The 23,191-nt window shown below is 38.5% G+C and overlaps 1 protein-coding gene across 1 annotated transcript in view; it reads left to right on the top strand.

The window, feature by feature from the left end:
* The window catches only part of LOC106926926 (multiple C2 and transmembrane domain-containing protein 1-like), a 148,093-nt gene that overhangs the window by 63,570 nt on the left and 61,332 nt on the right, over window positions 1–23,191 (top strand). The window contains exons 4-11 of the mRNA XM_088008955.1: window positions 306–385; window positions 1,494–1,605; window positions 5,488–5,526; window positions 8,529–8,693; window positions 9,673–9,803; window positions 10,384–10,570; window positions 16,914–17,007; window positions 22,599–22,701. Of these exons, the coding sequence (XP_087865081.1) occupies window positions 306–385; window positions 1,494–1,605; window positions 5,488–5,526; window positions 8,529–8,693; window positions 9,673–9,803; window positions 10,384–10,570; window positions 16,914–17,007; window positions 22,599–22,701 (911 nt within the window). The remainder of the gene's footprint in view (window positions 1–305; window positions 386–1,493; window positions 1,606–5,487; window positions 5,527–8,528; window positions 8,694–9,672; window positions 9,804–10,383; window positions 10,571–16,913; window positions 17,008–22,598; window positions 22,702–23,191) is intronic.

Raw genomic sequence — 23,191 nt, 5'->3', positions numbered from 1 at the left:
TAATTACTTTACAAAGTGGAAAAAGACATGACCTGGGATTCTCCTTTTTTTAGACTTTATTGCAATCAATAGGAAGGGTCATAGCTTATTATTACTTGAACATAATTTGAAAAGTGAGAGAAGTGAGTAGCTTGAAATTTGATCGCTAACTTTGTGTGTGTTTTTGTCGATCAATGTGTAAAGTCCTAAAAGTTGTGGTTGCTATTTTTTCACAAAGCTTGACAAGGGGAGAAAAAAAAGTGTCTGACATTAGAAGTAAAATATGTTTATGGTTTTCTTCTGACAGTCGCTGTGTCTCTCTGCAGGTGTTTGACTACGACTTTGGTCTTCAAGATGATTTCATGGGCTCAGCATATCTACACCTGGAGTCACTGGAACATCAAAGGTCTCTTTGGCTCTTTGTTTCCTCGTTCTTTTTGTTACCATTTTTGTAAGCGGTTGTAATTACTTTTTGTCACACCAGATTGTATTCCCTGTATAGATTAACCAACCCCTTAGTAATAGGCAAGTGCAAAGAAGTCATAATGTTTTAAACAGAAGTAATGCTAAGATGTAGTCTGTTTTTTTTAACATTTGCTGTGCTTTAGAAAAGTATTACCCCTCAAATATTCTCTAAAATGTTTTAAAAAGTGACTTTTAATTGTGTTCATTCCTTTAATCAGCTATGCTGATATGTAACCAATTGCCATCAGAAGTAACCTAATGAAATAAACCCAGTCTAAATCCATCTGTTCTGTAAAATTTACAGGGTTATATTATAAAACATTTATGAAAAAGTGCATCATGACTACCAAAGAACACAGAAGATAGATCTGGGATAAAGGTTTGGATAAAGTTAAAGCAGGATTCCTTGATAAAACAACATCACAACATGCGCATCCACTGTGAGATATAAACGTCTTGCAGTGGACTGTTCAGTCCACTCGGAGAAAATGGAAATAGTCATGTCAAAGATGCAGACCTTCCAACATACAGCTGTCCAGCTAAACTGATGGCCAGATCAAGAGGCCCATGGTTACTCTGGAGAAGGTGTTGAGATCCAGCATTTATTTAAATGCTACTATCAGCCATGCGCTCTGCAAATATAGCCTTCGTGGATAGGTACCAAGAGGAAAGCCATTGTTAAAAGAAAGTCATACAAACACCCAGTTACAGTTTGCTATGAACCTTATACAGGTAAGCATATAATACGCATGTGTGCTTCATATACTATATATTATGACGTTTAACAAAACGCTGTATCCTGACATGATTGTCTTGTTCAAAGATAGTCCGTGGCTGCCCTCTCCTGGTAGACTTTTGAAATTTGCTTCACAAGGAACCACAAAAGTTACAAGGCTTAAATTAAGCTGAAATTCAAACTCTCGTACACATTTTGCTAGTCGTTGAATTTCCAAAGGCTTTGCGTGGCATAACAATTATTTGTTTAATCTGAACATCTAAAAATAGTTAAGAAAAATCCCAGTACATTTCATTAACCTCCATCATTGTAGGTCGCTGGATGTGACTCTGGACCTGAAGGACCCACAGTACCCTGAGCATGACCTGGGTAGCCTGGAGCTCACCGTCACTCTGTCGCCAAAGGAAGGAGACATAAGGGATGCTGTAAGACATTCACGTAAAATCTGTGGGGATTGTTTTGATCATCTGACTTTTTTCCCTTCACACGATTGATTCCCTCCGTTCAGTTCTGGATTTCTTCTTCCTCTTCCTCTTTGGTATCGCAGCTAGTAATAAACCTTATAAAAACTGTTGAGTACCTTGCAAAAAGTATTTGTCCTTTTGACAGCTACAATGTCAGTGTATTTTAATTTGGATTTTATGTGATCAACACAATTTGTCATGTAAACTGTGATTTGGAAGGAAACGGTACGCCGACTGTGCTTCAATTCAGATAAATAAAATCCAACTCAAATAATTGCTTAAAGAGATCTCCGAAATAGTAAGAAGAGTATAATTTTAGCAAATCGTCATGAAGATCAAGGTACACAGCAGACAAGTCGGGAATAAAGTTGTTTTAAAGAGATTTAAATCAGGATTAGGTTATAAAACAATGTCCCATGATTCAAATGTCTCACAGAGCAGCGTTTCTGTCGTCTGACGGTGGAAAGAGTGTGACTGCAAAGCTCCTACGGAGATCCACCTAAACTTACAGGCATGAGGAGAGCATTATTCAGAGAGGACGTCAGGCATTTTAGGAAGAGTGGCACAGAGACAGCAGAGTCCAGGAGAAAGATGGTTCTAAGAAATATTTACAATGTTTGCAAAAAAAAAAAAAAAGATCGTGTACCATTTTCATTTCACTTTATGTGCTATTTTGTGTTGATCTAGCACATAAAATAGAAATAAAATACAATGCAGTATATATAAAAAAAATAAAAACAAATGCAGTATATATAAAAAAAATAAAAACAAATGCAGTATATATATAAAAAAAACAAACAAAAAAAAAACGTGCAATTGTTCATGGGCCTGAATATTTTTGCAAGGTTCTATAAGCAATGGCAAGACTACATAAGTTATATGTTGCTAACAAAATTCATGAACAGAACTGTTAGTTGGTAAACTGGTTTACCGCACATCAGAAGCGCGTGTAATTGATGTTGAACTGGAAAGAGTTGGCTTCCTTTAGCTACAGCTTCTGGAAACTTTACAAGTCAGCAAACACAAAGGCATAAACACAAGAGCAGTTCATTTGTTGTGCAGAAAAGCTGCATGTTCAAAGAGCAGAAGATCGTCATTGCTAATTATTTTTGGCTCGTGCCTCCACAGACGCGCTCAGTGATTCAGAGTTGCATTTATTTCTGTTCAATTATTTGTTTGTTTAATTGGATTCCTGCATGTTCTGCTCCAATCAGGGCAGAGTCATGAGGGACATATTTTATTCCCTTTGATCTGATGTCTTATTTCTGCTGCTTATTCAGGGCTCTGGTTCACAGAAAACCCTTTTGACAAAATAAATAAACTCTATTTAGGTTAAGCATCACTTTGGGTTTCTCCTACTGTGAAAAGAACACGGACCAGGACTGAGGGGCCATCTCTGTTGCCATCTAGTGGTCTGAAAAAGAAAACGTCGATTTTCACCATTTAAACAAATATGTTTAAAGAATGAATCAGCAATAAGTAGCTGATTTATGAGATGTTACTGTGAAAAAGTCTTGAGCCATTCCTCATTTTTTTTTTGTATTTTGTTAAAAATATACATTTACGTTGTTTGTATTTCTTTAGAAAGTGGTGAAAATGTTTAAAGGTACTTATATATAAAGGGAATATTAAAGAACAAGGTACGAGGCAGTGATGCAAATCTGGGACAGGATCTGATTTTAATTTACAGTTGTATACCCAAGATCAGAAAGGGTCTTATGAGAGGATTACCAAGGTACAATAAGAGTAACAGTATGAAAGTTATTCACAAACAAAGTGTAAACTAGTCTGAAAAGGTGAACAAAGTAGACATTTTGGTTTCAATAATCATTTAGATGTTACTGAATTAAATTCGGGGCATCTAAGTAACACCAATTTACAATAAATGTCTCGAATCATTTTACAGATCCAATTTATATAAATACATTCAGTGCAATAACATAGGCAGACAATAATCATGTTCTAAACAATGCAGTAAAGTTCAGTTTATTATGCAAATTGCTAACACCTTTTCTACCTAATTAAGCTCAGCCGGTTGGATTGTGCCATCTTTGCAGCAATTCCTCATACTAAACATGCATGTGGTTAATGATGTACTAATAGAAAGTGGTGGGAACAAGTAGTTGAGTCCTTGGATTTTGACTATTTTGTGCTTTTTTCTTTTATTTTTTGGATTTGGTTAAATCTTTCTTTAAAATAAGCAATATGGCTAAACGTGTGTGTTTGTGTTCACTTGAGGTGAGATTTAAATCATTTCAATAAATGGTTTGTACTTGTAAATGTACCGATGATTTCTGAGGCGATCCCTGTGAACCAGTTTAGACAGTCAACCGGAGCTCTGCTGCTGCTCCACACAAAATGTTTCAGACACTCTGATGAATATATCGAGCACACCCGGCCAATTTGTGGTGGCCTAAGTTACAAAGCTTGCTTCTGCATATTATGTGTTGCTGCTGCTTTATTCCTTTTCAGCCCCTTAATTACCCCGATACCTCCATTGGGCTCAGAAATCCTCACTTCGCGTCCTGACATGCAGAACACGTGTTTAGGAGGTGGGGAGTGAATTCATCCTTCCGTGATATTTTGATAGTGCAAACTAGACTTATTCTTTATCGGTTAATAAATAAATATTTAAACATCTTTGCATAAATTGTCTATTTAGTATATAATAAAACCTTGATAGAGAGGGCACTTTCACTTTACCATGATTGTTTAATAAATCCCCTTAACAAGCAGTGTAATGCCCACGTCCCGTTTTTACTTTTTTGCGGGTGATGGTTAAAGGGATAACAGCAGGTACTAACAGGTAAAGGTAATAAAAGTTAATTAAATTGATAAGCAGGAAAGTACCTCTGCATAATGATTCATCATTCTGCGCAATTTATAACATTTCTGATCAGCAGCCATTTCAGTTCTGCACAATTATCTCAAACTTTCTGCTAGTGCGGTAAAAGAAAAACTGAGGGAAAAAAATATGTTTAGCGATTATGTCAGGACATTATGACGAAACTTGTCAGATTCATAGAGGTTTTTTTTTTTTGCCTGTTAAAGTTTTCCACAAATGTTTGTATGACTAATTTCTGCTATTCTGGTGAATTCATACAGATGAGGGTTGGTTCATGACTTTTGCCCGGTACTGCACATCATCATTTTTGTTTGCTTGGTAGTTTGTAGTGACATATTTACATTTTATGAAACACATGAAAACAAGATCCAAATCCGACAAAATGTTTGCTTGTTTTTCCCCCATTACCTTTTATTCCCCCGTTAAATGCCATGAAAACAATACATTGTCAGCAGTGAAATGTTTACAAATCGGCTTTTCCTGGGGTAATGAAGTACCAAAAATTTTGAAATATGTCATTAGGGAATGTGAACGTTAAAAGTCTGTAGCAAAGCAACAAATATTTTAGACTTTAAAGGAACCTGGTTTATCCACAAGGCAAAAGGTATTGCATGGAGTCTGCAGTACAATATTTCCTCAGAAAAACTACAAAATTAGAAAAGAGCAGTGTTTTTGTTTTATTGGATTTAGCAGTCGAAATAAGAAAGAAAAATAGAGATAGAAGTGCTGTAGGAGAGGTGCATAATTGATTTTGCTGTATTTTTGGGCACATGCCTGTGTTTATGCATACATCATTACACCATGTAATAACTCTGCTAATACACTTTCTGCTTACTTAACTTGCATGATGGTAACTGCCCCCACTTTCCTCATCTAACCCTCACTTTGCTTCAGGTCAGGGCTGTTATCTAATCTTGGTGCACACCGTGCCCTTTGCCCTTTGCCCTTTGCGAGATGACGGTAGGAGGCGCTCTGTAACCGCTTTGTCTCATTTACAGACCATGCTTTTGAGAAGAAACTGGAAACGATCTAGTAAGGTAAACTAAAACAGCATGTAACTCACCAAACCTCCGATTCTGCTGTAACTCCACCACCGACCGCACTGCACCTCGCCTATCCTTCCTCACTGGTGTCCCGGTACATGGATGGAGTCTCCTATCCCTCCCATCCTCCTTTTCTTCCTTCCACGATGGTTTTAGCATCCGTTTTTTTTCTCAGTTCCCATTGTCACCTGCTTATTTTCCACAAGCTGCAATATGCTACCTGCTATCTGCGCTAATAGAGGGCATGCACATTTTATGGTTTTTGGTTGCTTGTGCAACAAAAGGCTGCCTTTGCCCTAAAGATTTACTTTAAGGCAAATTAAGTAGGTACACATCAAGGGCGGAGGGAAATTATTGAGTTTTTTTTAACTTTGCTGGCTATATAACACAGTTTGTTTCTGTAAAGAAAAGGAATGACAAATTGATGTTGATGTACAAGCTTGTCACATCATTGCACTAAAATTGTAGTAGGACTGAAGTGTTTTCTCATTTGATTTTATTAGTCATTGTCTTACTGACCCCTATTTACAACAAAGCTATTTGCTCTTTGTGACACTTAAAAGTTTCAGATCATCAAAAATATTTTTTACTGTCAGACAAGGTTGACCTGAGTCATGTTGTTTAAGTGATTTCTTGCTTTTGCAGGTCAGTCAGTAATACTGGAGTCAGTTACTTTTTCATGAAGGGCTCCGTGTGTTTGAATGGCTTTTTTACTTTAACCAAAAATAGGTTGAAAACTTTATAGTGACTCTGATTATCTTTGTCTAATATTAAAGTTTATAGAAGTTAACTTTGTCAAAAGCGAATCCCCCCCCCTCGCAGAAATAATAAGAACGGAAACACTTTTTCACTAAACTGTCCTGAACGCCTCTTTGGGTGTGTATGCTCTTCACCTTTGATGTGTGTGACATATTGCAGACTCTGTGTCAGAAAATAAAGCAGTTTAGGATTATCGAGGACTCTTGCCCAGCTAAACAGCTGGAAAATGTGACTGATCTTATTGCATTTTTGAACTTTTATTTTTACCCCCCATCAGTTGCAATTATAGTTTTGACTTTATTTTCTGTTTCGCATATTGCCACACTTGGAATAAAGTGCTTCATTTTGACTTTTGTTTCTTCTGTTGCTTTTGATTGCTGTCAGGTCAAACATGAAGCATGCTGATCGAGACTCTACTCTTCCTCTCCTTTTTTGCTCGTGCATGAATCTCGTTAACTGTTCCTTTGTCGGCCATATTTAGCAGCAATGTTGACAATTTTGTGCTCAAAATTGGATTCGTTTCATTTGCCCATATATCAAGTTTCTTTTAAGGTGTCATTTGACTAAGAAGAAAAGGTGTTGTACTTTCAGGCCTTTCACTACATTTCCTGAAACAGGATTAATGTTTCTATAGCTCGCAATAAATGAATGCCAGGTTGGATTTGAGGATACAAACTTCTGTGAAGTGAATATTTTGAACCCTCTGACCAATGTCCATTCTGTGACTAATGAGTTAGCTGATGTTAGTTTTCCTCTGCTGCTTACTGCCTCCTCCTCTGTGTGCTGGACTACACAGAGTGTATAGTTGTTTTCAAACAGTCAATTTTCATCCGATTAAGGCATCTTAATCTGAACTTTTAAAACTGTCAAAGAAACAGTAATGGAGTCATGGCACTAAACAGACTCTCAGTTTCTCTGTGGGGTTACAGATTCTCAGTTAAGAAATATGTGTACATATTGTTTGGGTTTCTCACACTTTGTCACATTACAACAGCAAGGTCTTTAGGAGTATGTTTCTGCTAGCTTTGTACATCCACACAGATATTATTATTATTATTGTTTTTTTGCCAAAATTATAAAGTCTTGCCTCAGCTTTGCAATTGGATTTAGGTGTGGACTTTGACCATACATAATTTTCCTTCAACTTCCCAGTTTTGCACTTCTTTTTGTTGATCTGTCGCTTAAATCTCCAATAACATATACCTTACGTTTGTGGCTGTAACGTGACAAAGTGTGGGAAAAGCTGAAGAGGTATGGATACTTTTGCCAGGCTTTGCAGATAGCAATACAAGAATAAATGGGTCATGTTCTGTCAGGACAAAACAGTGACCTCATCATTAGCATACAGCAGCTAGCGAGCAGAATTAATGGGAGATGTGGGAGTAACTGCATGGTAAGATGACTTCATTGCAGGGAGCTATTCGCAACTGTTTAATGTCTGGAGAATGGAAATTAAGAGGCTCTGTCTCCAGATCAAAGGCCTGCACTCACGAGGCAGGGTTTGTTCAGAGTTTAATGAAATTCACTCGCAAAACAAAAGCTATGCTAATAAACTCTGCCTAACGAGGAAGGAGGAGAGAGAGAGTGAGGTGGAGACGGAAGGAGGATTTGTATTTGCTTGATAAATAAAGCCTAGATTTTGTTCTAGTGGAGGGTACTGACATTATTCAAAGAGAGGTTAAATAGGTTTTTTAGGAGCTAAAAAAAAAACAGTTGAGGTGGAAAACATACCTGGAAAACATAGAAGAACCAGTCTGGCTTTAAGTTTCCACACACAAAATTAAAAAAGGTAAGCAGTGTCACATAGCTAAGCCAGATTTTGAGACAATTCACTGGAAACCTTTTCACATTACACACCAAAAACTAGAACAATGCAATCTGATGTACGCTAAGGTGCTTTTGTTAAAAAGTAAATTTTTAAATTTACAATAACCCCCTGATGGGATGTGAAGAGATTAAAACTTAAAAATTAAAAATAAACTCTGTTAAATTATTATGTTTGGTTCTCACTTGCAATCTTTTTTTTTTTTTTTTTTTGGTTCTGTTTCTGGGCTGCATTAATGAATCCGAAGCTGGTTATTGCCCTGAAATATACCAAAAGCCCCAAATTTGTGTTTTGGGGTCAAGATTTTTTTTGTTTTTGTTTGTTTGCTTATTTGGTGTCTGTTCCACAAAAGTGCTGATTAGGAATCTCCATTTTGTGAGAAATAATTCTGTATTTGTGTGTTTGTCTGCAGTATCAGAGTATGAGGCTCTCGGATGTGCACAGGAAAGCCCAGCTCTGGCGAGGCATCGTCAGCGTCAGTCTAATCGAAGGTCGCAACCTGCAGCCCATGGACGCCAACGGCTTCAGTGATCCTTACGTCAAGTTCAGGATGGGTCATCAGAAGTACAAGAGCAAGGTAAAGGCGTAGCTGCTGAATATGTCAAATAATTACATGAAATAACCTTATATAATAATGCTATGAAAGCTTTAAATATACTCTTTTTAAAAAAAATAGATGGCTTGATTTCATAAAACTTGCCCTGAAGCTATTCAGACTTCTTGTTCAACTATTTTTATTAAATGAAAAAAGTATTTTCCGCTTATTTGTATGTTACTGAATAGAAAAACAGCTCAAGGATTTCAGAGTAAATATAGAAAATCTTGACATGTAGCAATTACACAAATTTCCCTTTTTCCATTTGTATCACTCTTCAATTTTTTATCTTTTCATACCACAAGAAAATATAAATCTTTTGCGTCCTTTTTTTTTTTTTTTTTTTTTACTTATTACTATAACACTTTTAGATCAAATGCACCGCAATACCTTTGTGTCAAAATGTATAAATGTATATGACATTTACCGTTAAGCCCCAAATTATTCACAACCCTGGTAAAGCTTTTAATTTGACCAACATATTTCTTTTGACTGCAAGTTATATTCACATTTTGGAGTGACCCGATGTGACCATAATCTTATGGAGAATCTGCAGAGGGACTAAAAGATTAGGGTGATGGCAAAGAGGCTTTCAAACCAAAAAGACTTGGAGCTCATCTCCATTGGAAACATTCAAAAAAGCTGGTCATCTTTAAGCAGGCTTTGATTGTTGTTGTGTCAGTAAAGGCTCTTCTATTCATTACGGAGAAGATCATAATCATTTTTGACATTTTTTTAGTAAAATATGAAAATTTTTCAGAAGGGACTTTTTTTTTAATTAGTACTGTTTTGCATTGCTTCACTGTGTTTTGAGGGATATCTCTCTCATTCTCAGAAACTAGTTTATTATTTAAATCTAAATCTAAATCCGGCAGGTATACGAATGATTTAGGGCTCAAGTGTAGGATTTAACAGGTGTGTTGCAATTAAGTGAGCGAAGAGGCAACTGTGTTTTATTCAGACAATTCCCAAAACACTAAACCCGCAATGGAGAGAGCAGTTTGACTTCCACCTGTACGAAGAGCAGGGAGGCTACGTGGACATCACAGTCTGGGACAGAGATGCTGGCAAGAAGGATGACTTCATGGGCAGGTACAGTAGTCTTCACCAGTCACTTCATTTCCTCCTTTTTTTTTTTATCGAATGCAGCTCTGTAAAATCAGGGACAAATTAGATTTTTGGGGCTTTCTTGTGTAATATTAGTCTTAGACAAAAAAGATGTCTCACACCCAGAAGAGCTATTTATCATTCTAATCTAAAGTGGTTATGTTTTCTCTTCTTACTGAGCTGCTCATTTTTTAACCCCTGTTCAAGTTGAATTATTACAGTGCATAGCGTAACTATGCAAATTTAAACCCACTTTAGCAAACCTTTGCTTTGAAGGGCATGCCAGAAACCAAGTCATGTCATTTTTATTGGGCTGCCATTTTAACACCAGATGCATTAAGGCCATGCCAGAAAATCAATTCAGTTGAGAGGATGCTTTTAAGTGCCTACTAAAAGGTATAAAATATGTCAGCTTTGCTTAAGTTGTCTTCTGTTGCTTACCTTTTGAACGCTATGAATTATTATTTGTTTTCTGTTTTTAGGCTCTTATCACTGCTTATCATCAAACGCAGCCAAGCGCAGTTGGTGCAGTAGGTTCAGCTTTGTGTTTCTTGCTTTATTTTAGGTGTACTATCGACCTGTCGCTTCTCAGTAAAGAACACACTCACAAGCTGGACTTGCCGCTGGAGGAAGGCGAAGGCGTTCTGGTGCTGCTGGTCACACTCACCGCATCGGCCGCGGTTTCGATCTCAGACCTGTCCGTCAACATGTTGGATGATCCACATGAAAGGCACCAGATCATGCAAAGATATGTGAGTTTGGACAGTATGGATATGAATTAATGGGGAGAAGAAAACAAATCAAAGATTGACGTAGCAGAATGTTTATCTTTTATAAGAAAAAGAAAAAAAGATCAAAGTTCATGCAAGTGATAGTTTTTCTCAAAGGCACTATGGCTTTTGCCCAGGGTGGCAAATTACAAGAGGGGCATTATTAGATATTAGAGGGCTATTTCTGTTTTTAACATAACAGGCCAAAACAAATCAGACCTCTTCAGAATTAATATGTGCTATATATCTAAAATTCTATCTACAGTTTTCCTGTATACCCTTTAAATAGCAATAATAATAATAATAATAATAATAATAATAATAAAAATATTTTATTGTCGTAATTTGAGTAACATGAAACACACGTTTCTAACAACACATTTTTTCGATCATTAGTTTGCAAACCTCTTCTAATAAAGTTATTTAAACTTATGGGACATTATCATTTTAAGTAGCGTGAACTTCACTGGCTGTAAGGTTGATATTTACAGGCATGGTTACAGACAACACAGATAAAAAAAAAAATTAGGAATCATAAGGACCACAAGAAATTGTGCAGACTGATGTGGTAAATGCAGCTTCTTATGCATTAGTGGCATAGGTGAAGCTGTCAGAATATAACTTGCCTAATTCCTTGTTGCCATTAAGCTTACTTTGTTAGGCATGAATAGAATAGTAGAAAGAGTAGAGGATCCATCTGCTCTAACACAATGACTCTAAGTCTTTGTCTTAGTCTCATTCACCCATCACTCCTCGTCACTCTTTGCTACAAAGACCCCCGGATGGCTCTCATCAAGAGGTCTGACTCCCTGACAGCTCTCATCCCTGCACATGAAAACTGCTAAAACATGTGACAAAACCTCCACGTTTGACATATTGCAGGACACGATTGGATTTCAGTGACCGATACCGCCCTGCTGGTGTGTATTCACACCTTCCGACGTGTGGCCAAACATCAGTGCATTGACCTACATACATGGCCGTGGTGGTGCCTTGTTGGCTAGCCACAGGAGGTCGTCCGTTTTGCTCGCCGCTGCAGCGACCACCTCGAATCAAAAGGTGGAGCTCTAGGACCGAGACAGAACCACGCCGAGTCCCTCCTGAAAGCCACAAAACGACGGCAGAGGGAATAAGCGCACTCGTGTGTGTGTGTGTTTCCAAGAATGTGTGTAATGGGGGCGAGAGGTAAAGGGTTAGGGTTGCATCGGGAAGGGAAGGCGTGTAAAATGAAAAGAAAAAGCTATTTCACCTCTCTCACAACTCGCACAGACCCCGTTTTTCTGCTCGACCAAAGGCGGCACATTTTACTTCCCTCACCTACCTTTTTTTGCCTGCCACCTCCTCTCTCCTGCTCTCCCCATTTCTGTCCCACTCTCAGAGCAACCTCAGCTCTTTGTCTGCCTCTGCCGTGGCCTTCCTTTGAGATGAAGGGATGGAAAGATAGAGGGAGTCGGGAGCGGGGGGGGAGAAAGTAGGGGGTTGCAGATGGAGGGGCACAGTAAGGTCAGTTTGAAGACTTGAATGGTCCGTGCCTATTAACATATTCCTTTTCCCCAGACTGGCAGTCTTTCAGTTGGAGAATTTAATAAAGATGTACCTTATCAAAGAGCTCTGGTTAGACCAAGTACCACCACTAATATATAACAGTGCTGCTGAAAGCCCGCTAATCTGCCCAGCGTGCGCGCGCGTGCATGTGTACTGTACGTGCATGTGCAGACACCATTTTACTGACTGATATTTATCAGCCTCGAATCAGCTGTGCAGCACAAAGCATCCGCCACTGCTAATCGCAAGCGAACATTCGCATGCAGGCACGTCCAGAGAAACGGTCGCTACCTACGGTGTGTCGGCTGCGTCTCATAAAATGCAATGTGTCTGTGGGGGGGAATCAATACTGTTATCATCGCAGCTATAAAGAGAAGATAGATTTACAAACTGCGATGAACCAGAATATGCAACCTAATAATGAAAACGCACTTTTAGAAGGTTTTAGTTGAAAGTAGTGTGCAGCAGGGATTTTTTTCTTTTACTTTGTATTTTTATATTTTAATGTTTTTAGACCCAGAAATGTCTGTGTCACTGAGAAAGATATTATTCTAATCCACTCCTCAAATGATCACAGTGAGGTGTTACTTTTAATTGATGGAAACAGAAAACATACACCTGAGTGGACTCTTAGCATCCTTCTCATTGCAGCTTGCTATCTTGTTATAACACTACTGAAGATACAGATGTGCACCAAATCATAAAATGTTCAACATTTTTTAACAACATCCAAATAATGGGTACAGACAACTCAATATCTGAAAGTATAAGCTCTGATTTACTGTGGTACTGTTTGATCTTAGATCAAGCATCTTAGCACTAGCATTAAGAAGTCTTAAATTACATATTCATCATTAGCATAATTAAGCATTAGCATCTTTCATTGCATTGGTCCTAAATGCAATGTCACACCTTGCTTGCGAAAGAGAGAGTCTGTTGCACAACTCTGCAGGTAAACTGGAGTTGAAGACAAGTGTCGAGTTGACATTTACAATTGTCTTCAGCTTTTCTTGTTCTCTGTCATGGGTCCTAAGTTATGGAACGACTTGCCTTTGCAGGTTAGAGGCCCCTTCACTGTCCACTTTTAAAGCTCGTCTTAAAACCCATCTATTTTACTTGGCTTTCAACTCCAGCGGGATCTAGTTTTAAATTGTATGTTTGTTTTTAAACTGTATGAGTTTTTATCTTTTATTTTTATTTTTTTTTATTGTTATGTTGTGTTTTAATGTACAGCACTTTGTATCAGCTGTGGTTGTTTTAAAGTGCTTTATAAATAAAGTTGGTATGGTATGGTTAGCTATTTGCATTAGAGGTTATTGTGGTTAGCATTACTCACTGTAACAGCAGCCTCTGTGTGTATTCCTGTGGAGTTAGTAGAGTAACACAGATAATTGATGTTTTCAGAAGGAAAACAAAGCAACTTTGCTGCAATTTTCTCAGCTTCCTATCGCTAAGAGTCTCCTTCCCTGGTTAAAAGCAGGACACAGTCAACGTGCCTTCATAGAAAATAGTTTTTTGTTTTTTTTATCTTCTTCTGTGACTGAATTTTACATATTTCAGCAATGATAAGAGCATCCAATCAGTGACAGGATGCGGTCACTGATTGGAAAAAGATCAGATTGTTCCTGACCTGCAAATCACTGGCCAGTCAAGTGTAAAATTCGCTCAGGTGATTGATGCACCTGTACATGAGTATACATGCCGTGTATTGCGGGATTACATGCATGTACTCACACCCACTGTCTTATACCATGCACTGCACTGATGTGGCTGCCTAACTGCAACCTTTCCTTCATCCCTAATTAGTTGTTCCTCAAAACTAGAGAAGGACACAGAAAGGGAGGTAAAAAGAGAGAAAGAGATTTATGCATTATGAAGGCAAAGGAGCACGCACACTAATGGCTCTTAATGGGCCTGAGGTGGCCACGAGATGGGTGGATGAGACAAGGAGGACGGGATGACCTCCACTGAAGTGGTGGCACTCCACCACCCGTGTACGCGCACATGTCAGCAGTACCTCTCCTACCCACTCTGGTGCACTCCTCCAAGAGGAAGTGAAAGGACCCAACCTGGGCAGGAAGTGAGAACCAGTAAGAGGCTGCATGACGAGCATCGAGCAGCTTTCACCGAGACTCTTGGCACATAGTGATCCTGATTTAAATGAGTGGGAAACCGTGGAAACAGGTGTTAGAATGTGGCTTTTTGTTTGAATCGGTACCACTGTTTGATCAAATATCCCATGAACTTCTGGGTGCAGGGCAGATGCTGCGAGTGTGTTTCTGAAATGCAGCCCTGACGAAATGTGACATGCTTCAAAGGTGGCAGTGAGTCATAAGGCTGTGCCAGCTCTGATTCATTTGTGTGTTTATACGTCTGTGGAGTGTGACAGAGGCAGAAAGAAGATGTCATGGTGACGGGCTGTCAGTCACACAGAGGGCAGAGGGTTCGTCTTCTGAAAGCCAACTCTATCCGTAATCTGTCCTCTGTTTTCTGTTCGTCCCTCCTCTTCCTTTCCGTCTTCTTCTCCACCATCACTCCACCTGCACGCAGACGAGAGGAGAAATGAGCATGGCTGTTGGTCCTCTCGTCTGTCCGTCATCCTACCTGTGACCAATCCAGTTGTCTCTTCTGATGAGGATTTGAATCCTTTTGGAGGATGGGTGTGTTCTCTCTTTAGCAATCAGGGGTTGAAGTCTAACCCCGGATGTCCCCTCAGGGAGCAGGAATGGGGGTAGGAAGGGATGAAGAGCAGAGGAAGGGTTGGAAGGCAAAAAAAATGGTAAAACTGACACTCCACTAACGGGTCATATAAATATTTGGTCTCCTGTTTCTTTTGATTTTAATACAAATGGCATTATCTTTACTCTTTGCTACATGTTTTGGTCCAATTGCATAAAAAAAGACATCACGTATTAATAGTTTTGATTGCTCTGTTGCCTCTTTTCTGACCTGTTTTGCCCTCTCTTCTTTGCTGCTTCTCACTGGAGCTGTATCTTCTGAGGAATCATTCCTCAAACTCAACACTTGTCCCTCTTTGGCTACATGCTTCTCCTTTCTCCACTCGTTTCCTCTTTTTTTCCCCCTTTCACACACTCTTCCCCCTCTCATCTCCTTTAGAGAGCTTTTTGGACAATGATATCGCTGGAAACAGGCAGAGTCTGACAGTGTTGGTAATAATGAATTAAGTCTGTAGCCTGGCCCTGACTCTGAAATTTAAATTATAATTACTCCTGTGGGGATGGAAGGGGTTATTGCCAGAGAGAGAGAAATAAATTGAAGTGAAGTGTGTTTTTTTTTTTTTTGCTCTGCTTTTAAGACGTTCCGGCACGCCACTCAGTTTGGCCCCAGTTAAGTTTTTTTTTTTTTTTTTTTTTATGATTGTGTTTATACCTGAGTGGTTGGATGTGAGTGAAATCACAAGTTTGGGACTGCTTGTGTGTGCCTCATAGACAGGCCCCGATCTCCACAGGTTTTCCTTTTATGTGCCGGGTTTATCAGGTACAGTGCCTGGCACTTTTTCCACATTTTGTCACATTACCTAGGTACAAACCTAGGTATAATTTTACTGGGATTTTATGTAGCAGACCAATACAAAGTAGTGCATAATTGTGAAGAGGAAGAAAAATTATAGAGGTCTTTTCTGCTGGCTATAACAGTTTTTAAGGACTTAGTTCTGTGTCTCCATCAACTTTATCCATCTTCCATGTCCCTGCTAAGACAAAGCATTCCCACAACGTATTTCATGGTAGCAGTGTTGGGTTCAGGGTGATGATGTGCTGTTAGTTTTAAAATATGCATCGTGTTTTTCTTTTTTTTTTTTTTTTGCTTTCTCCACATGTCTTGTGACAAATTGCAAACATGATTTATTCCGAATATTTTTGTCAATTTATTTATTTTTTTTACTTGTGACTCTTGCATACTGGCTAGATTTTAGAAATGACCGATCAGTAGAAACTCCGAGAACAAATTCTCCCTCCTGACTGGTGAATCTCTCCAGCACAGTCTCCAGTAGAAGAACAGGCATCTTAGCTACTTCTGAATTATTGTTGCCTTTCTTGGCCTGTAAGTTTAGGTGGGTTGTCATGTTTAGTACTTTTGACATTTGTCCCAAACTTGTTTTTCATTTTTAAATGATAGATTGAACAGCGCACTTTGAGATGTTCAAAGCATGGGTTTTACAATCTAACCTTGTTTTAAACGTCAAGGCTCTTCCTAATGAGAAAGAAATATCACAGAACATACAAATGACTCATATGTGCTTCAGTATTCTAGAGCAGTTTATACAAAAACTGTAAGAAAAGAAAAAAGAGATCAAATCTTTGAAGGTAAGCTGACATGTCTGCTGAACTATCTTATACATGTCGTAGAGAACCTTATGCGTAATGTTGCAATAATACTAAACCTAACTTTTCCTCTGGACTTGATGAAGAGCTATACAAGTATCTAAGGATAAGGCATTTATCACAAATGTTTTACAGAAATTTTCAATAGCTCATCTCCCTCGCCCTCATCCAAAAACTTACTTTATTTAAAGAAAAATATATATATATGAATTGCAGACTCACAAATGGGAGTATTTTGTCAAATTAAATTCTGCCATTTGTCCTTTTGTTATCCCCGGCCATAAATGCCAGCTCTACATTTTCAAATGAAGACCCCGTAAAGGACATATTCTACCCTTTCCTCTCTTAATGAAATGTCAGGTTATTGACCTGCCTTTCACTCCGATGCTTTTAGCTGTCCTCTTTGACTCTTCACCTCTGCTCTTGTGATGTTGTAGAGCCTCTGGAGGTCGCTTCACAACTTGAAAGATGTCGGCGTGGTGCAAGTGAAGGTCATCAGAGCTGAGGGACTCATGGCGGCAGATGTCACTGGTACGTCGGTGACCTAAAGTACAAACAGTGCAATTATCTTTTTTTTTTTTTCCTTCTGCTGTTATTTGGTTGCATGATATTTACAGCAAAAATGTATTCATTCCTTTGGATCTTTTTCACATTTTTGCACATATTAGCCACAAAAAGTCAATGTTTTTCGGTAGGATTTGATGTGTTAGACTAAGACAATGTAATGCATGACTGCTTAGTGAGGGGAAAAATATATTTATATTTTATTTTTTATGATTTAAAGTCTGAACAGTGTTGTGTGTGTGTGTGTGTGTGTGTGTGTGTGTGTGTGTGTGTGTGTGTGTGTGTGTGTGTGTGTGTGTGTGTGTGTGTGTGTGTGTTTTTCAAGCTTGGACTTTTACTACTTAGTTGACTTTTGAAGGTAATTAGTTGCACAGGGTTACATTGACGGATTTCAGAGTAATGACGGTAGACTATAAATACTAGCTGGATTAAAGTGTTTTTTATTCGTTAAATTCTTAAAAACAAAAAGTTATCTCAACTACTTGAAGTTATCTTGGACAAACGCATTGTTTTACGTTTGCCTGATGCACAAATTCCTGCTGAAATTTCTCAAAAATTGTGACTGCAATGTCACAAAGTGTGGAAAAAGTTCAGGGGACATGTATTGTGCAAGGCACAGGAGCTTTTTCTTCATTTTTAACATGCTGAGCAGTTTCTGTTGCAAACTTATCTGTACCAGCAATTGCCACAAATCTGAGCTAAAAGACAAAGTCAGGGTGTAATTTTCTTTAGGGGGCTAATCGCCAGTGTGAGTCCTTAGAGAACGCTAAAGCCTACTTTGTACGTGGACGCTAAATTTGTCTCTGCATTTTAAACAAAGATGCAGGCTTCTCATTTGAATAATAGAGCAAAAGTACACATTTGAACCAACAAATCTTTCTCGTCCCTCCTCCTGCGCTTTCTCTGCTTGCTCTCTCTGAATCCTCTATCCTCCATTAATTCTTACTTTTAATTAGGTCTACAGTGGACAGGCCTAGTTCTTCACTCTGTATTATCTGGTAAAGAGAGGAGGATGTATGCGTGTGTGTGTATGTGGCAGGGAGACAGAGTTTTTCTCCATTTGAAACATCCACAGTCCCATTAGCAAATACAGAGTGGGGCTGGTTGATTTGGGTTACTGCAGGGAGCGACAGGAGCAGTCAGAGTGCAGGGCTAATGGCTCTCCGGTTCACGGGTTTCACTTGGAGCAGAAATGGGCTCCGTGACACCTTTGCAAAGCTCATCATTCACTTCGTGGTTTATGGGTTCTTTTATAAACTAACAGTAAAACTGCAAAAAATACCCGTTAGCTGTTTAGTATTGCAGAAAACACGCATGATGAGTTTCAGTAGCCTTCGCTGTTCTGTAACTGAGTTTTTCTACAGCCTTTACTGGATGTTTTTGGTCCTATAAAGTTAAATTAAAAGTAAAAAAAAAAAAAAAAAACTTTAACAAAACAGATGAAATGTTTTGTGCTTAGCATTTTCTCTTCTAAGATGTTACATATTTTTGGAGAGGTTCTGGATCAATTGAAATCTTGCCTTTAAAAGGGTCCATCTGCTCCAAACTTTTACACACAGCTGCCCCAAAATGCTGAAAAGGTCTCCCTCCTTTTCTCTCTTAGCGTGAATGACACGCAGACTTGTCTCAGCATCTGACAGAAAATAGTTTTCTGATGAATAATTTGCTTTGTTTTATCTGAACTCATTTTAAACCTTTCACATGCTATACATAGCAAACACAGTGTCTTCTTCCGTCAGTAGCAACTTCCACAACGAAGAGTGTTATTTTTAGCATGTGGCCTTCACCGATTGGAAAAAAAAGGACAATCTGGACCGATTTAAGCAGAAGATCTGCTGATCTCTCACTCTAGTTTGTTTTTGTCTTACTTTGTTTTTAGAGCTTTGTGCTCAGGGCCAAAGAAAGTCTTACATTCAGACAGCTCCATCTGAGAGAGTATTGAATACGTACACTCAGAAAACTAAGGTTGATGCATTTCTTTTGGCTCCCTAAAGCACATTGTCTTCCGCCGAGTCGATAGATGCATACTGTGAGTGAACTGATAGGTAAAAGGGGCTATTTCAAAATGGCTTATTTCAGTTTTGAGTCTAATACTCTGCGTGTGTGCGTGAATGTGTGTCTTTGTGCGTGTCACTGGCAGAAACAATCGCTCTGTAAGAGCCCCATAAGAGCCCTCACCACATGAACACCCCATTTTAACAACCCAGACCAAGAGAGGGTCAGGAGCAAGGTGAGAAAGGAACAGAAGAACAGACAAACAGACAGACAGAGGCAGGAGGGGAGACAGAGAGAGGAGGTCAGTGAGACAGAGAGTTCACCATCTAGCTCCCATTCAGGCTCCTCTCCCTCCTCTCTTTTTCCTCCTCCTCCTCCCCCTCTCTCCCTCTTCTCTCTGGCCATCTCTCTCTAATTGGAGTGTTTTTGTGGAGTAGCTCCACTCCAGCCCAAGTAGGATAACTGAAAATAGTCTCTAAAACCAACAATCCCTTTTGTGTGCCAGCTCTTGTCCCTCTGAGTGGATGCTATACTGTTGGAACATTTCAGCAGCGATACACACACGTACGCTCGCTCACTCACACACACACGGATACCTGCAGCAGCAGCAGCAGCTTCGTACGCATGACCGGATAAGATTTATTTTTACTTTTTCAGGCAATATTGAAACAAATCTCAGATAGCGAAGAACATATTTAACTTGTTTTTAATTCAAGCTGAAAATACAGTCTTGCAAAAGAAAACATTCCCCGTGATGCAAAAATCTGTTCAAATAAAATTTTCAAAAGTGTGCCATGAATTTGTGCTCAGCCTGTCAAAGTTTGTACTTTACTGCTTCAAATTGCAACCCCAAATATTTTGGGGTCTCCAACAGCTTTTCACATCCAAATGTAATTTTTTTTTGTCTATTCTTCTTACTTCAGACTCAATCAAAGTGGATGGAAAGTGTCTGTGGACAACAGTTTATTGTTACTCTGTAGACAATGGCCTTCTTCATATCTCTCTACCCTTAAAGGTTCATTCTGTGGATAAATTATCCTCAAGTGGCCCTTTTTAAAGTTACGTTTATTTATTAAATACGTAGCTCCTGAACACAGTCGGTTGAATCATATTTTAAGCTGTACAAGAGTCTGAATACAAATGCAAGCAACACTTTTTTACTTGCAAACAAAAAAAAAAAATCAGAAATATATTTTTCTCACCAATTTACAACTATACAATACTGCTTATCCTATCACATAACATCTAAATAAGATCAAAGTTTCTAGTTGTGGTGTCATGACAAAAATGTCGGTGTGAATACTTTTCCTAGGCGCTATAATATTCATTGTGAAACGTTGGGAAGTTTCCTCTCCGTCTTTAAACTTCCCACCAGCTCTGAGCTGTCGGAGGGGCAATTACTTTTTTCCTCCTCGTCTTTCTGCTGCGTTCCTCCGCTAAGTTTTCCTCAGAGTGCTCTGAAATTAATTTAAGTCCACTCCTTTCCTGCCAGCATCTCAGAGATCGGACCCAGAGGGGGCGGGAGGAGCTTTACCCGGACATTACCTGGATGGCGCTGAGTGGCGCTCAAATCTGTGCGTGTAATTGGTTAAGACAGCTGCCTCTGGTGCTTGGCAGCCAATAAGGTGAAAGTTCATCACCCATAACAACTGGCTCTCTGCAACGACGCATGCAGCCGCGTCATTAAAGACAGAATATTAGAGGGACGACTGGGGGCAACTGGATGGGGGATAACACGCTGCAGAAATGATTTCCATGACCAAATTTGTGTGATTGCATTTAAATTGGCTTGATTTGTTGGGTGGGGGGGCTACGGTGTTACGCAGGCGGACTCCTTGATTAATTGTGGAAGACCCTAAAACTTTACCATGATATTTTTCTGCAAATATATTACTTAAAACTGCTGTCGAAATCTTACTTTTAAGTTCATTTTCTCCCCTCCAAAATAGCAGGAATTGTTTTTAAAAAATGTTGTCATGGAAATGCAGTTAATATGCAGCAAATAAAGTTTATACACGGATGCTCTGAAAACTAGGCTCCTGAGTACCCTGGATTTTTATCAATTTTAATGTATCTTGTTTTCAGTCGCAGAAGTCAGAGCTGCCAATATCAACTTGAAACCGCTTGGATCAATAGAGCACCACAAACAGATATAAAAGGCAACACCTACGCCTTAGCATTGATCACAGTGACATTTACTTTGCACACCCACTAAATGTCCTGCCCTTGTCACAACATTTGAAGAAAATCACACCAATCGATGGCGCTCACTCACACACGCCTCCCATGACTCTCACACACACACACACACACACACACACACACACACACACACACACACACACACACACACACACACACACACACACACACACACACACACACACACAGAACCACAGTCTTTCGGGGAGCTTTAAACTCGGTCCCAAAGTTGTCGAACATTATTACGCAACGTTGCTGTTCTGCTAATATGTCATCGTTGTCTCTTTAAATAATACGCTTTAAACTTGCTGACCTAGTCTTCACGCGTTAATGAATAAAAAGCAAAAAAAAGCAATCCCGTCAGAGTTTTTCTTTTTTAATCAACCGTGATGATCAAAGTTGGAATTAAGTGTTATTTTCAGTGGGAGACAATTGAAGGGAGCTGGTCTAATCCTTTTCAACTCCTTCATATAAAATGCTGGTAAATAAAAGGAAAATATGATGGGAGATTATTTACTTTTATTTTTATTCTCGGGAGGATAAAACTATGCTTTCTCCTCTGTCTCATAATTGTAGTAAATTCTGAATCAAAAGTTTTGGTTAAATGTATTTTATAACTAACGTGATGTAATTAGTCGCGAGTCATGTGATAAATGTCTTTATTGCTTGCCAAACGTCCTGAAGTTTAGGAGAAATAAGAAAATCCACGAAATAACCTCGAAAACTTTCAGGTTTTAGATCATTTTATTTATTTATTTATTGTTCATGTAGACTGTTTAAAAAAAGAAAAAACTGAAATGATTGGGATTTTTTCTTTTCTTCGAGCTCCTCTTTTATTATTTAATTCTAACACTTCTTTCTTTCTTTTCTTTTATTTGTCAAATCTATCTTTGCCATTAGTGTTTCATTTGCTCATTTTAATATCACAAGTTTTGGAGCAGACGTGTTTCTTCTGTCCCACGCTCGGCCGTCTCTATCTTCTCTCCTGAAGTTTTCCAGTCTTCAGAGTCGTGCTGACCTCTGTGTTCTCGCTCTCTGTCTGTCGCCCTCCTCCTCCTGACTGCTCAGTGCACAGCTGTCCTGAAGTCCATGTTTTCAAAAAACAGTTTGCAACTGATATATTAATGTCTGATGTGCTCAGCACCGAGGCTGAAGAGTGGAAAGAGTCATTTTATGAATTTAGATTGCTTGATGAAGCATGTAGCATGAGGTCATATGTGTCTTATGGGGATGTAAAGACTTTTGATTCAGTGAACCTGCTGGATCCTAAAAAAGATCAAATAAAACTTATGACTGAGCTTTTTGAATTTATACCATATTTTAATGCGGCCACATTTGTGTACTTTATTTATACTTGACAGGTAAAAGCGATCCTTTTTGTGTGGTGGAGCTGAGCAATGATCGACTGCAGACACACACCGTCTACAAAAATCTAAACCCAGAGTGGAACAAGGTCTTCACTTTGTGAGTAGCTTTGACATGAACACTTTTTACTATTTATTAACGACACATACCTTGTTTCTTTTTATATTCATTTTGAATAAAATATTAAGAAAATAATTTGATTTGTGTGTGTTTTATATTGTATTTTTTTTATTTTTTTTTACTTTAACAGTGCAGAACTTTTTTTTCTTAAATGAATATCTAGGTTAAAATATTTTGGAAACAATAACATTAACTAATATAATTTCTCCATGAATGTGAGTCTTTCCTTCTCATAACTATATTAATTGGTGAACAAAGTGAAAATGAAACAAGAGAAAATGAATCAAGATATATAAAAATATTTTTTTATTTCCATTAATCTATATTTAATGTGTTTATATATATATATATATATATATATATATATATATATATATATATATATATATATATACACACACACACATATATATGTTAAAAAGTGTGATTACGTTCTATCTTTGCAAATGTGACAATTTTTGGTGAACCG

This window comes from Poecilia mexicana, unplaced genomic scaffold (assembly GCF_051168715.1).
Source record: "Poecilia mexicana isolate PSO_F unplaced genomic scaffold, ASM5116871v1 scaffold_9, whole genome shotgun sequence".
NCBI classification, from domain to species: domain Eukaryota; kingdom Metazoa; phylum Chordata; class Actinopteri; order Cyprinodontiformes; family Poeciliidae; genus Poecilia; species Poecilia mexicana.
This window is presented reverse-complemented; position numbering and strand designations above follow the sequence as displayed.